Source organism: Phanerochaete carnosa, assembly GCF_000300595.1.
Source record: "Phanerochaete carnosa HHB-10118-sp unplaced genomic scaffold PHACAscaffold_8, whole genome shotgun sequence".
Taxonomy (NCBI): domain Eukaryota; kingdom Fungi; phylum Basidiomycota; class Agaricomycetes; order Polyporales; family Phanerochaetaceae; genus Phanerochaete; species Phanerochaete carnosa.
In genome coordinates this window covers 756,057-771,038 of record NW_006767635.1, presented here as the reverse complement: position 1 = coordinate 771,038, position 14,982 = coordinate 756,057, and the positions used below count along the sequence as shown (strand labels likewise).

Below are 14,982 nucleotides of genomic sequence, written 5' to 3'. Positions count from 1 at the left end.
CCGGGGTCTCATTCGGTGTCTAGTAGCAGATGGATGACTTGTACGAGGCTTTCCAAGAGTACGGTATGTTGCGAGGGTCTCAGCTTGCCTGAGGCGCACGTTTGACAAATCTATCAGTCATGCCGTGAGATGCCTCCTCCATTCGGGACACTTACTGCAGAGTTATTGGTCATCATGAAGTCGTTAGTGCTTAGCACTTAACAACCAGTGTCAAGGGCAAGCGGGATGCGGGATGGAAAGTGCAAAGGGAATAACCATAAGCGGCAATTTCAAGATAAGACTAGCTCCACCCATGATGGGCGGGACCGCAAGGGTCTGCCTTCATTTCCAGCTAGCTCACGTCTAGCTTACCGTTGGACCATGTCTTCTCTAATGATGCGAACACCGCCCGCTCAACGAGATAAAGCGTCAGGAAGCGAGGACAACGCATTCACTTTTGACCTTGCCGTCGTCGACCTGGGAAAATGTGGCCGTTCTCCAGCGGATATCCGACTCGTACGCCAGAGAGCGTAGCGTCGCAGACGTTTGACTACATTGTCGTCGGTGGTGAGTTCCGTGCTGAGGTTCGCTGCCCGCGAGGCGATCTGACCTGTATGCTGTGCTAGGCGGAACAGCGGGATGTGTGCTTGCGTCGAAGCTCTCGGAGGATCCAAACGTCAGCGTGCTCCTGTTGGAGCGTGGTCCGGTCGTAGACACCTGGGCCTCAAAAGTGCCTCTCCTCTCCGTTGACTACCGCCCGCCGACGGCACCAAAGTATGGATGGCTCGCTGCGCCGCTCGCGGCTGCCGTGGGCACGCCGCCGCTCGAGATGATCTCGGGTAAGCTGTTGGGCGGTACCTCGAAGATCAACGCGTTCGTCTATGCACGGTCCGTCCCCGGAGAGTACAATGCTTGGGCTGAGGCGGGCCGCACAGGGTGGAGCTGGGAGGAGGTTGAGCCGTACTTCAAGGGCATGGAAAACGTGCTGTCGTACAAGAACCCTCATCGCGGCGACAAGGGTACGTGTCTTACTAGAAAACTCCAACTGTATTGGTGACGCCCCCATAGGTCCTTGGAAACTTCGCAAAATTGACACTGTCTTCTTCGAGAATACCCCTGCGTGCGTTCTCGAGATAATTCAAACAGTCATGAACCCTCTAATTTTTGCCTAGTGTAATTAAGGCGACCTCGGCACTGGATATACCCTTTCTGGACGAAGCGAACGACCCAAGCGCTCCGTCGACCTTTTGCAACCGTGCCGACCTGGCCTTGAATGAGAAGGGTCAGCGACAGTCGACGTTCGATGCCTTCTTGCCTCCCGAAGTTGCCTGGAAGCGTCAAAAGAACCTATTCGTTGTCCCTCAGGTTGTGGTGTCGAAGCTCGACCTGCAGCCTTCCGCGAACGGGACGCGTGCCGTTGGAGTCTACTTCCAGCGGGATTCTATCACTGGTGGTTCATCTGCGACGCAATTCTACGTCTCGGCTCGCCATGAGATTGTCCTATGTAGCGGAGCTATCGCGAGCCCGCAGGTGCTCATGTTAAGGTTTGTTTGGCATGCAATTTTATTATGGACATTTTCTTACGCCTGCACTCTCTCAGTGGTGTCGGCCCTGCAGAGCACTTGCGCGAGCACAACATTCCTGTTGTCAAGGATCTTCCGGGCGTGGGTTCAGAGCTGGTGCGTAATCCAACTTACTCAATCTATAATCATTCTTGCTGACTTGGTCTACAACCTGTAGCAAGACCATGTTGGTATACCGCTCATCTACCGGATCCCGCCGGATGATAGCCTCTACAAGCTTGAGCGCAGCCCGCTCTTTGGCCTCAAGGAGATGCTGAAATACATCTTCTTCGGGCGCGGCATCTTCCTATTCCCGAATCCACAGCTTTTCGTATTCGCACAGTCCCAGTACCTCGATCAAGATTTCAAGACCGTGCTGCCCGACGCTTCCGCATCCAACGCACATCTCGCTTCCAACGTTCCCGACATCGAGATCATGCACATCCCTTACTGCGCCTGGGAGTTCCGGAAGCTGAAGGATGACGAGGGGGCCATGTCGTTCTTCTGCGTGCTGCTGAAGCCTCACTCGCGCGGCACGGTCCGCCTGACGTCGGTCGATCCCTGCTCCCGACCGGCGTGCGACCTGAACTTCCTGAGCGACGCGCGCGACTGGCCTACGCTGCGCAAGGCAGTGCGGCTCGGACTCGCGCTTGGGCGCAAGGTTGAGGAGGGCGGCTATCCGCTCGGGAACATGCTGCAGCCTGAGGACGAGTCCGACGCGGGCATCGACGCGTTCGTGCGCAAGAGCGTGCGCACGACGTACCACTACTCGTCGACGTGCCGCATGGCGCCCGAGGCCGAAGGCGGCGTCGTCGACGACGAGCTCCGCGTGCACGGCATCGAGGGCTTGCGCATCGCCGACGCGAGTATCTTCCCGACTATCCCCGCGACGCATCTCCAGGCACCCGCGGCGATGGTAGCTGCACGTTGTGCAGACTTCCTCAAGAACGCTCGGTTCTCAAAATGATTCGTTCCATTTTTAGGTTAGCTCTTCAGGGGAACGACGTTGTTGGTTCTTCGTAGCATATGCACAGGGATTGTGCAGCAGGTGTCCTGTTGCGGACAAGGCAACCGAAGCCGTGATTTCAGCGGGTGCATTACTGCTAGCGTGTCTACTACATCGTGTGTCATTGTACCCTATCAGATTTAAAGCTCAACCACAGTTCGGAACGTATCTTGGAACGTGTGTTATGACCACCGATCTCTCTTCTCGCTACGACGACCCCGCATCACGGACTGTCACGGCTAAGGGAAATGATCTGCAAGGTGCACTTCAGTGTATGCGAGCTACGTACGCCGCCGTCTCCGCGGCATCGGTTGTACGCACGGAATCGTACCAAAGGGGGAGCCAAGAGGCCTGCCCTCAGACACGTTGCTTGCGCCCGCGGCGAAAGAGCTGCAATGTCTCTCCATAGTAACTTCTAGCGGCGCGCTGGTCTCCCGCCACTCTGCGAAAGTTCCACTCCCACGCTGCCTGACCCTGATGAACTTTGGTTGGTTCGAGGTGCGCACTGTCCGATCAGACTTTGCCGATGTCCGGCCGCCATTCAGTATACAACACTCTCGCCAACAGTTTCACGGAGGGTGTATGTCGCTGTGCATATGCAATGATTACTTATCGTAAATTTTTCGCGCAGATACAGCCCTCTACTGAGCCAAGGCTGTGAGCCCTGAGTGCGCCTAGAGTCTATGTAACCTCTACCCAGCGGCGCCACGCTCGTTGGAGAGATGCGATGGCACCGCACTAACACGGGATGATTGAACGACAATCAATTGGCTTGCGCTTGCGCGCGCCGCGATCGATGCAACATGATGCATGATGCTCCGCCTGACTGTACGAAGCCGGCGACCTGTTTGCGTGCCTCCGCTGGTACCGGCTTTGCAGCGCTCGTCTCTTGTAATTTGCCAGCGGCGTTGGTATATAGACTTATCTCTACCGTGGGCGGGGCGGCCTACGCCCCCCACTCTCCCGTCCTTTGTCAAGCAGCCCGATGTCAGCGACGAACTCGAGCGATCCCACCGGCGGCGCGGGCGCAGGCAACGCGACCGCCCCGCAAATCCCGCCCCAGGTCATCGCGGCCGTCCTGGAGGGCTACGCGGACGGGATCCGCAACCCGATTGGCTTCGTGCTCGTCGCGACCATATTCGCGTCGATGCTCATCCCAATCCTCATCGCGCTCTTCTACTTCTCTACGCCCACGTCACGGCGGCAGCCTGCATTTATATTGAACGTTATCACGATCCTGTTTGGCCTCGGCATTGCGATATGGAACAATTACCTCGAGGTGTGTTTTCGGTCATGCTTCTTTGAGTCAACTGGAGCTCATGGTCGCGGTAGCTCGCAGGCGTTTTGAACCCGACGAAGCAGGTCAGCCTGAAGAGTGTCGACGGATTTGCTGTCGTCTTCGGTCTTGCGCCATGGCTTGCAGAGCTGGTGCTCGCTCTGCGGCTTCTCGTGGTCTTCCCGCCGTCGCAGACGTCCTGGCGGAAGCTAGCCGCCGTTTTTGCTTTCCCAGTCGCCGTTAAAATTGTCCGCCTCGCCTGTGTCATTACGTACTTCCACAACTGGATCAGGGAGACGGATAGTGCGGCGAATCCCCTGCAGGCTGCAGAGACAGTGGACTACAAGCATTCGCCATATACCAAGGTGGACTGGTTCCTGCAGATTTTTGACAACCTGTGAGCCCTCTATCGAGTGTGTTGGAGTGATCGCTTACGCTTGCCCGGCAGTTACCTATCCGCTCTTTTCATCGGAAGGCTGTATCACAGCCAGATTTTTAACGCCATGTCCGGACGTCGTGCGAACGAGAGCACATATACCTACCCATCTGAGCAAAACCGAGTCGTGCGGACTCCTGCATCGACTTCGATCGGCTCTCGTCTTAAATTCTTGTTCTGGATCGCGCTCGGCAACTTCGTCATCCCTGGTAAGCAGCTGACATTGCGCTGGCCCGCGGCGTCGCTAAAATCTAGGCCACAGTTATCTTCAACATAATTCTCATAATCGATCTATACACGGATCCTAATCACATTGTCAACACCGTGTACCTTCTCTTCGTCAACTATTACATTTCGATCATCGGCGTCGTCTTCGCCACAGGTGAGCACGCTTTCTACCATGTGTCAGAGGCATTTTGGCTCACCAGTTTACAGTATGGAGCTCGAGCTTCAATTACAAACAGCAACAAGCTGTGGCGACGCTCCATGGCCGCGGCTCCTCGCAGGGCTCGTGGCGGCCGAAGCCGAGCGTGAGCGCTACCAACGAAACGTTGACCGCACCTCCGATGTCTCCGACCATCCAGGGTCACCACTCGTTTAAACCAGTACCAGACAAGGACGAAGACTGGGAGATGAGCGTGAGCCACGGCTCGACCGGCAGGGACGCGATCCCGCTCGCGATGCTCGCGGAAAAGTCGGACGACGGGCGCGCTGTGTAAGCACCGGGTGCTGACGGCTGGAGTGTGGGACTGGGGCTGCAGATGTGACGGACCGAGTGTATTGGTATTCTGATGGCGCTGTGTTTCACCAATACCCCTTCGTGTAGCTTTGTGTAGAATGTATGTGCTGCTCTTCCGCGACGTACTTTCTCTGAGCTGCTTTTCCGTACTCTTGAGTAGGTATGCTATGACTTGAATAATGAATCGTGACGTCCATCAGCTAATTCTCTTCAAATGTCTTGCGTCGGAAGGAGCAAATTGGCAGAGGTAGTCCGGCTGAGCTGCGAGAAGAGCCACCTCGCCTCTTGCTGTAAATCTGTAACCCCTTTCCAACATTAATCAAGATCAGGCCTAGGGTCTCAGTGCGCGGCGGCACGAGCACTAGAGAACACTTAATGATGTCAGGCACAACCAGAACACCGGAAGCGATCTGCATTGTCCTGAAAAGCAATCGCGGCTTTCAGTAGACCTTGAGTCGGGCCGCACCTGTTCAGAGTGATCACACGACTGGGCCGCTGTGCTACGGGTCTTCGGCTGTGCAAGAACGGCCGGGAGCAGCACCCAACAGCAGGTGCCAGCGCCGGAACAGATAGTGAGCCGACCAGCCTGACGTTGTTCGGATGTGGTGCATGCTGATCCTGCTATGACTTGTGTATTCACTGTGCGTAGGCTACTTGATCCTTGACCCAACGGACAAGAGAGGGATGTGGCGAGTTTCTTTAAATAATTTTTGGAATTTAGGGAGTTGTTCGCACCGGCTAAACCTTGTAATATTAAATTGGTTCCCAAAGCGTGAAATTGCCTGGAAATAATCCATTAACGCTTCCTGGCACCGACCTTTGCAGTACACTCTCGTGCCTGTCGAGCTGTAGGACTCCACGACTTCGCGGACGGCATACGATCTGGTCAGAGACATTGTATTCTGTTCCTGGGAGCCTCGCTTTGGTCCTCTACCTGCTGCACGGCTGCTGCACAGGTGAACTCTCATTGATTCGTACACTCGGCTATTGATATCTTCTCGAGGTCTGCTGCCTGTACAATGACCGCACCCAAGGCAAAACGGATACCTCCAAAGTCGCCATCAACGAAGGTATCGACGCAGACCCCTCCACTGGCACCGGTGACTACATCGCCCGCGCCTGTGTCCGCGACCGCACCCACGCCCGCTTCCCCGGCGCAGGCAGCCAACGGGAAGAAGAAAAAGAAGAAGAGAGTCAAAGGCAAGAGTGTTGCGGGGCCCCAGTACGACGGGGATGACGAAGAGGACGAAGACGTGCAAGAGCTGATCGAGGACATGTCTGCGAATGGGCGACCGCGCTCTGGCTCGCGTACCGGGCTCTCACCCGAGCTCGAATCGGTACATCTGTCGACAACGGCGTCGCTCTCAGCCTCAGTCGCGGCCACGCGGCTCAGTCAGACTGCGGTGGCCGAGGCGGAGCTACTCGCGACGGCAGACCACTTGGCGAGGAGCATGGAGGTAGACCCGGAGGGGATGGTGAACGATGAGTACTGGGCATCGTTTCCGGATCATCTCCGCAACTTTGTACGGCACACTTACTCTCAATTGAGCTCTCCTGGTAACGAGGACGAAAAGACTCAGGCCATGTACGCCATTGCTCAGCAAATTCACTCGGGAGCAGGCGTGAACTTTACTGCAAGTGCAACGGTCAAGGGCACGACGCGCACGGCGACGGCGCGCTATCCTCCTGGCGCGTTCCCTCAGACTATGCCCTTTGACCCGTCCATCTTCACTGATCCCGCTTTCACGCAAGCGATGGAACGAGCGGCGGCGGCGAATGGCCTGCAGTTGCCATCGGACCGGAACATGCACACTGCTGGGGAAGATGGGGGAATGCTTAACGAGTATGGGAGTGAAGAGCACGACTTTGGAGACGAGGAATACTTCAGCGAAGAGGAGGTGGACGAGCTGGCGGAGCAGCGTGCGCAGTTTGTTGTGAGCTACGAGCAGCACGCGGGGCTGATGCAAACGGTGAACGGGGACGAATATGAAGCACAGCGCAAAAGGAGCAGGAAGAAAAAGAAGAAGACCAAGATGGGTACCGGCACTGGAGGCGGAGGCGGAGGCGGGGGTGTACAGACGCCCGTACCGGCGACGGCACCGGTAAGGCCGGCTTCGGCGGTGGGAGCGGTGTCACCCGCACCGACGACAAATCTTGCGACGCCTGTCTCTGCCTCCCACAAGCCAATGCCTGCGCCGCGCTCTTCGCCTGCTGCGAACCCGCCGCCAAGCTCTCGAGCTGCGGGCAAACAGCCCATGTCTTACTCGACGCCCGCCCCAGCAAATCCCCCGCCACAAAGCCGCCGCGCAGCCTCCAAGGCCCCCATCACATCCCACGCTTACCAGCATAACCATACTCATCACCACCCATCGCCGCCCTCTTCGAATGCCTCTGCGCCCCACAAGCCCAGGCCTCCAGCAAACGGCGCAGGCAACACTGCCAATGGGAAAAACAATAGCAAGATATGGTCCACCAGCACAACCGAGGAGCGCGAACGAATCAAGGAGTTCTGGCTCGGCCTGGGCGAGGACGAACGGCGGAATCTCGTGAAAATCGAGAAAGAGGCCGTCCTCAGGAAGATGAAGGAGCAGCAGAAACACAGTTGCATGTGTGCTGTCTGTGGGCGAAAGCGGTCTGTGCTCTTGGTCCTTCGTCGCTTCTGTTCGTCGCTGACCTTGTCCCCGACCGATACCTTGCCATGGCCAATTTCCACACTATTCACATCTTCGACACTTCAAACGCTTCAAATTTCGGGATGAAATTAGAAATGCTATTGAGGAGGAGCTCGAGGTACTGTACGATGCTTATTACGAAGAGCTTGAACAGTACGCGAACTATCAGCAGCAATACATATCGTCTGGCGGCACGATACCTCCTCCTCAAGGACCAGGTCCCTTCCCTGGGAGTGTCGAGCTGGACAAGAACGGTGCGGTGATCGGTCCTCATACCATCTCCAATATACCCCCTCGAGCCAAGAACGGCGTCGTCAATGGCAGAAAAGCTGTCAAGGCCGAAAGTGAATTCGAAGACGACGGGGAGGAAGAGGAGTATGAGGACGACGAGGAGTATGAGGAGGAGGAAGAAGAGGAGGAAGAAGAGGAAGAGGAGGACGAGGGAGAGCCAGAAGACGAAGAAGACGTCAAGCCCCAGACCGAGCGACGGGCAGCGCGACGGCGTGGTGCGGCGAATGGCAAAGCAAACGGGCGGGACGGGCTGGCAAACTTTGGGAACAGTCTCACTGTCACAGGCAAGTCTCATCGTTCCCTCTGCTTGTGTAAGCCCTCGATTTCTTATTGTAGACGCAGGTAACATTCTCACTGTCGCAGACGATCTCCTTAAGAACGACGGTCAGAAGTTTCTGGAGATGATGGAGCAGCTAGCTGAGCGGCGCATGCAGCGCGAGGAAGAGGCAGTGGCGGACGTCGAAGACGACTCTGAAGAGGAGGAAGATGAGGAGGGGGACGAGGAGGACGAGGAGGAAGATGACGAGGACGAGGACGAGGACGAAGAGGAAGAGGTACTACGCTTAGTCCGAGGTCACGCGACACGTCGCTCACGCTTTGCAGGTTATGACGGAGGAGCAGAAAATGGAAGAAGGCAAGCGCATGTTCTCCATCTTTGCTGCCCGGATGTTCGAGCAGCGAGTACTTCAAGCATATCGCGAGAAGGTCGCTCAGGAACGCCAGCTGCAACTGCTTCGAGAGCTTGAGGATGAGGATAAGCTGTCGAAGGAGAAAGAGGCGAAGAAACAGACGCAGAACCAGAAGAAGAAGGACAAGAAGCGGTATGTGTTATTCTACATGGGTATATGCGCCCATTCCCTGAAATGCGTGTCTTTTTCTTTAGTCAGCAGAAGCTTGCGAAAGAGGAGGAGCGTGCTGCTCGCGCGGCCGAAAAAGCGGCGGAGGATGCTGCTTTGAAGGCTAAGCAGACAGCACAAGAGGAGGAGGGCAGGAAGCGGCGAGAAGAAGAGCGGACAAGGCGGGAAGCTCAGCGCAAAGCTCTGGAGGAGGAAAGGCTGCGCAAAGAGGAGGAGAAGCGCAAGCGTCTTGCAGAGGAGAAAGAGCGCGAAGCCGAGCGTGAACGCAAGCGTAGAGAGAAAGAGGAGAAAGCGAAGCAGGAGCGCAGAGAGAGGGAGGAACGCGAGCGCAAGGTCCGTGAAGAACGAGAAGCGAAGGCAGCTGCGGAGCGGACGGCCCGTCGAGAGCAGCAAGAGCAGCAAGAGCGAGAGCGGAAGGTGGCGAAGGAGCGCGAGGAGAAGGAGAAGGCCGAACGCGAACGCGAGAGGCTGGAGAAGGAGAAAGCTGAGAAAGAGCGGCTGGAGAAGGAGAAGGCGGAAAAGGAGCGGACGGCGGCACAGCAGCAACGTGCCACTGTTGCGAAGACGGCTCGTCCACCGACCTCACCTCGCACTGCGACCAATGCGACTGCGTCAGGATCTTCGCAGCGTTCTCCGAGTCAGGCCACTCCAGGTCCCTCCACCACTCCCACAAAGAAGAACGCTCCGAAGCAACCTGCGCCCGTACCTGTGCTCCCGATTATTCAACCGCCCAGACAGCACGCTCAGCCCCGCCCAGTACTTGTGACCAGCCCACAGCCGCACATACCTCCGCAACCGATGACCCCACAGCTTACGCCACATCTGCCATCGCCTCTTACTCCGCTGTATCCCCCGACGCCCGGTATTATTTCACCACCTACAATGTCGCCGCGTGTACCATACATCCCAACTGGACCGTTTGGCGGTTTCGCTCCTGGGCATCCGATGGGCCATATTCCGCCACCAACCCCCTTGGCCCCGTCAGCAGTGCCTAGGGCGTTTGGTACAGGACCTTCGTTCGACTCAGCGTTCGCTCGCAACGTCGGCCCCTCTCCTGTTGCGCCCATCGCTCCTCCAAGTAAGGCAGCGCAAAACCCACTGGCCTCACCCCCTCAGCTGGCGCCGGGCCCACCAGGACGGAGGCCGTCGATGGCAGACCTAGGACCGATCGGACGCCCGGCACCTATCGCGCCAATAGCACGTCCACCAGGCGAGCCGACAGGTTCAGGGTCGACGTCGCCAAGCCGGCGTTCACCAAGTCCGAAGGGCGTGTTGGGCTCGTCCGCACTCGCTGCCGACGACGACGAGATTGTGCTGGCATCAGGCCGCCGGTCTCTTGCCCCCGGCGCGGTAGGCTGGGGCGCGCCTGGATCGAGTCCGCAGACGAGTGCGGCCCCGCTTGGTATGCGTGCACCGTGGGCAGGGTCGGCCGCACAGCCGTTTCCGCCGCGACCGCAGCTGTGGAGCGCGACTCCGGGGCAGGCTCCGGACTGGCACGCGACCTCTCCGTTCTTTGGCGCTCCGTTTACGAACCATGATCCGTCGCCGTCACCACATAGCGGCTCCTGAGCACGTCGTGCTGCTGTCCTTCCTGTCGTACCTCGCTTTTTGTGACATTCCTTTCTTTTGTACCTGCTATATCACCTCCTGCAATACTGCTGTCCTCTAGCACGGCGAGCCCACTGACAAGCAAATATGAAATATCTGCCAACTCGAACCTCGGGGTTTGATACAAGGGCTGTGAATTCGTGATGTTGTAGGTCAGGTCAGTTTGCTCGATGCTGCGGGCGCGACCCTGCTGCGAATGAGCTTGATTATGTACAGGGGGAAGGCACTAATCGCGACAATAACAGAGACCTTCCAGGCGAAGCGAACCGATAGGACGAATGTGAGATCTACAGAAGCATTGGTGACCTCGTGGATGTTATACCCGACAGGGAGGACTCACCGAAATACTCCGGCAGAAATGCCAAACTGAGTCCGTAGATGAAGAAAGTGACGATCTCTGATATTACCATATAAACATGCCTGAGAGCGATGAGCACTGCTTCGTCGGTAATAGAGGGGCAGATCGCTCACCATGTCGTGATCTCCAATGCAACCATAATAAGTTCATTCAGGACCAGAGCGGTGAAAGAGATGGACACGATGTTCAAGAACTCGTTCTCGAACAGCACTAGCGACATAATCATGATAGCGGCGCCTTGGTACACGCTGATCATTAACCACATGAAGAACGTCTTGTAGGACAAGACGCGGCCCTGTCGAAGGTAGGCTGAATAAACGCACGTCATTAGAGTAAACGGCGACGTACCTTGACAAGGTCCTTGTACAACTCAGGATAAAGCAGGGCCAGGTCCTCGCTGACATCGCGGTCCAATACGAGGGAGAAGACAGGGGCCATGGTGTAGACGGTAGCATAGCCGGCCATGAGCCAACCCTGGTACAGTGCGATGGGAGCGAAGTAGAAGATGGCTGAGAAGACGGCCTGCATGATCGAGATAATCAGACCACGGTGAATGACAAACTGAGCGAGTTTGGCCGAGCGGCGGTAGGAGTTTCGGCCATGCCACAGCAGGAGCTTCGTGAGGTAGCTGAACTGGGTAACGGAGAAGTCGGCAGCTAAAGAGGCTTGTTTGCCTTCTTTGCCAACAATGCCGACACCTAATTCTTCTGTTAGAGCGACGAATGATACTGGGGAAAACACGGAGCTCACCGACGTCCGCAGCCTGTATCATGCTAACGTCGTTACCACCGTCGCCAATGCAGCAAACGCGCTTCTTCGTGTGGTGTCTGATTAGACGAGCAACATCCGCCTTTTGTGTTGGGGAACACCTGCAAGCGACTACTGCAGAGAGTTTCGTCGCAATCTCGATGAACTCTTTCTTGAACAGATTTAGACACAGCTAACAGACCAAATCAGCGGGTTGCTCTCGGACATGAACAGACGGCACAGACCTGCAATGATTCGCCATCTATCACTAGACAGCAGTCGAGCTTGTTCTGCAGGAAATCCAGCTCGTGTCGTACTTCATCGGCGGTCTTCACTGAATGCGACGTCAGTTGACCTATGATGTGGAATATGAGAAGGCCTACGTTTGGCAACCTGGTGGATGTATTGATTCCTCGCCACAAGCTTGGTAGAAATGGCAATGCACGTCGCCGTCTCGATCTTGTCTCCGGTCAGCATCCAAATTTTGATACCAGCGTTCCGAAGCAGCTCCAGGGTTGATTTCACGTCATCCTGCAGCTTGTCTTCGACACCGGTGAGGCCGAGCAGCTCGAGATCACGCTCCAAGTACTCTGTCACGACGGCCACCATGGCCTCATTGCGGCCCTCGAGACGGATGCTCGCTTCATGGTGCTTCTCCTTGAACTCATTGTATGACTGCTCGTTCAGCTTCTTGCGGGCCATGACCAACGTGCGGAGGCCTTCGCGCGCCATGTTCGCAGTTTCCTCCTCGAGCCAGTCGTTCCGCTGGACAATCTTTGCCATAACGACATCGGCGCCCTTCTGGAGAAAGGTGATCTCCTTGCTCTGTGTGTCGCGGACGACGATACCCATGCGCTTAGACTCGGAAGTAAAAGGGAAAAGCTCGAGGACTTCGTAGACAAGTTTTGTGCCTGTAGGTGTTTGCAGCTCGATGCGCGTGCGATCGCGGAAAGTTAACGTTAAGCCCACGGACTCTGTCCATTTGACGATTGCAACTTCATCTGGAGACGATGCTTGGTATGTAACGGAACCATCATCGTTTGTTACTGGCGTGACCTAGGGTGAAGCTATGAGCAATAGTTACCGTCAGACCGCCATCATGGCTTACATTGTGGCAAAGAGCCAAGCTTAACACGACGTCGTGGACCCTAGATGACATATCTCGGCGACCTCGGTTGGCCAGTTGCACGCCAGTAGTGAGAGAATGCTTCTTTCCATGGCCTACTTAGTCACTAAAAATGAATGGACCAGTCTGACAAGTGAAAGGTCGTTTGACGCACCTCCGTCCGTAGACCCCCCAAATGCGAGGGCAAGCTGGTGAGCGACCTCGTCCATAGATTCAGTTCCATAAGACACAGTGCCCATATGCAGCTTCCTCATCTCCATTTCTGGAGAGTCGTCAGCATGACTAGTCCTCTTAAACCGTTGTTAACGCACCATTCTGAGTCAAAGTTCCAGTCTTATCGCTGAGAAGATATTCTATTCTACCAAGCTCCTCAGGTAGAGTACTTGTGCGTACGATAGTGCCGGGTATCTCTGAGTCAGTCATGATTTGTTGCGCGTACACAGTCTTGCCCATGTCCAAGTTAACGCGCAGACTAGCCAGCCATGAGTTCCAGTAGCATCCACACTAAGTCACTGGGGCGCACCTGATGGGTATAATGGACGAGAACAGGATTAAGAAGCGGAAGATGTAGATGTACCACAGCCCGCGGAAACCATTCAAAGCGACCAGAACGAACGAAAGCGCAAAAGTAACGGTGCACAAGATCTACGGTGAAGCGTTAGGCATATTCGCAAACGTCCTAACAATTACCAACCTTTGCAAGTCGGTTGATCTCGATATCCAGAAGTCCGACCTTCGTCTTCGGGTGGCTTGTATTCATCACAGCACGAGTTTCAGGCCCGGTATAAATGATGAATCCGACAGCAGAACCAGCCGCAAGGACAGTATTGGCCCAGAGCACATTATCCGCGGTCAGGGGCTCGATAGTGGGGACTTGCACCATCGGCACCTCGTTCACCGAATGTGATGGTGGACTATTGACGGTAAATGTCCCAATAAAGGTATGGATATCCTTGATAGGTGCATCGGCTGAAGGCTACTGTCACTAAGGCATAGGGTCACAATGAAAATTAATTTACCGTAAATTTCCGCATCCAGGGAGAACAGTTCTTCGTCGTTGTGCAACTTCTGGCATGTCGGCACAGCAACTCTAAGTTTCCAATCGGTCTCTCCGTCTAGTTGATCTGTACGAATGAAGCATGTTCCGGAGCTGTCGGAAGTGCGCAGCAACACGAGGTCCGCAGGTACACGTTGATTCTTCTCCAGGAGAACAAGATCACCGACCGCTAGTACAGACGAGGGCACAGAGCGCGTATGAGGGCCGCCTTCGGAAGCAGAGTACGCTGATGGCTCGAGGACCAGATATCGCTGTGAGTTTGCCTCGCGGTCGCGTAAATTACGCTTGTAGTCGTCATATGCCTCCTTGCCGATTGTGACGCAGAGGACGAAGGCAAGCGGGGCGATGTATGTCGCAATCAAGCCTATCTTCAGCGCGGGTACGAACTGTGAGAGCGCAACGAGCAAGAAATACAAGTTGAAGAAGAACTTGAACTGCTCATAGAAGACAAGGGGGAGGAAGGTGAAGGCGTTATACTTCTGGTTGCGGACGATATTGGGAGGAAATCTTTTCTGGAATTTCTCTAGAGACACAACACCGTCCGATCAAACAGGTGCGGTGAGTTGACTCATGTCAGATGCGACTCACTCCGGAGACATTGTACCAGTGCGAAGCGCACCTGTGGGATGGAAGGGTATTGTCCGTGATTTGTCTTTCCCTGCTTTATGTCTGTCCGAGCTCGTGCTCCTCTGCACCTCACATCAGACTAAAGCAACATATAGAACAGGATGCACATACCTGTGACGCGGCCTCAGCGTGTACATCCTCGTCTCCCTCGTGTCGGTGGTGCTCTGTTCCGAGCAGGGTCGCCTCCTCGAAGTCGTCCTCGTAGCGATCTCTCATAGCAGTAGTCTGTGCATTTCGGGCTGTTGCTGCCGCTGCTGCTGCTGCTGCTCGTACAGTGATTGGCATATTTCCGCTAGCTTGGCTGTCGCCAGATGCGTGTTCGTCTTCAGGTAGAGCTGTGTATCCGGCGCGAGCCTGTCGGGAACGTTGAAAGTTGCGCAGGGGAATCTCGGACATACACCCAGAGTACGATGAGGCCTGCTCGCTGGAGCCAGGCCAAAGCCTGAGTCGGCAGAAGGTTGTTTGGAGCGGAAAGTACCTGATCAGTGGAGGTCACTGCCAGAGTGCATTATTGGCGCTATTTCTCCGATAGCCCGGGTTATCATGTAGACATACCCCTTAATATCCGCGGGATAAAATGGCTGGTGTAATCGCCACAGCGCCGCTCGCTCAATAGTTCCACTACCTCAGCCGTTATCGAC

The 14,982-nt window shown here is 55.7% G+C and overlaps 3 protein-coding genes across 3 annotated transcripts; 2 read left to right on the top strand and 1 right to left on the bottom strand.

Moving 5' to 3' along the window:
- Nucleotides 1–362: 362 nt before the first annotated feature.
- Nucleotides 363–2,710, top strand: PHACADRAFT_186585 (uncharacterized protein). Its single transcript, XM_007398719.1, has 6 exons — nt 363–546; nt 606–998; nt 1,048–1,099; nt 1,152–1,523; nt 1,580–1,658; nt 1,720–2,710. Exons 1-6 carry the CDS (start codon nt 465–467, stop codon nt 2,506–2,508), a joined length of 1,767 nt encoding a protein of 588 aa, XP_007398781.1. The 5' UTR covers nt 363–464; the 3' UTR covers nt 2,509–2,710.
- Nucleotides 2,711–3,532: 822 nt separating this feature from the next.
- On the top strand, nt 3,533–4,793 carry PHACADRAFT_100589 (uncharacterized protein; the record flags this gene model as incomplete). The annotated part of the gene is made up of 4 exons (XM_007398718.1): nt 3,533–3,826; nt 3,880–4,220; nt 4,272–4,386; nt 4,515–4,793. The coding sequence occupies 4 exons, from the start codon at nt 3,533–3,535 to the stop codon at nt 4,791–4,793; spliced, it is 1,029 nt and encodes a 342-aa protein (XP_007398780.1).
- A 1,010-nt stretch (nt 4,794–5,803) lies between these two features.
- Nucleotides 5,804–14,858, bottom strand: PHACADRAFT_126225 (uncharacterized protein). Its single transcript, XM_007398717.1, has 19 exons — nt 14,453–14,858; nt 14,303–14,403; nt 13,677–14,237; nt 13,352–13,626; nt 13,181–13,302; nt 12,969–13,129; nt 12,812–12,919; nt 12,640–12,752; nt 11,915–12,587; nt 11,777–11,865; nt 11,535–11,724; nt 11,133–11,482; nt 10,898–11,079; nt 10,767–10,846; nt 8,845–10,713; nt 8,565–8,782; nt 8,305–8,515; nt 7,764–8,246; nt 5,804–7,630 (listed from the first exon to the last, which is right to left on the bottom strand). The coding sequence occupies exons 1-15, from the start codon at nt 14,476–14,478 to the stop codon at nt 10,580–10,582; spliced, it is 3,165 nt and encodes a 1,054-aa protein (XP_007398779.1). The 5' UTR covers nt 14,479–14,858; the 3' UTR covers nt 5,804–7,630; nt 7,764–8,246; nt 8,305–8,515; nt 8,565–8,782; nt 8,845–10,579.
- Nucleotides 14,859–14,982: the final 124 nt, after the last annotated feature.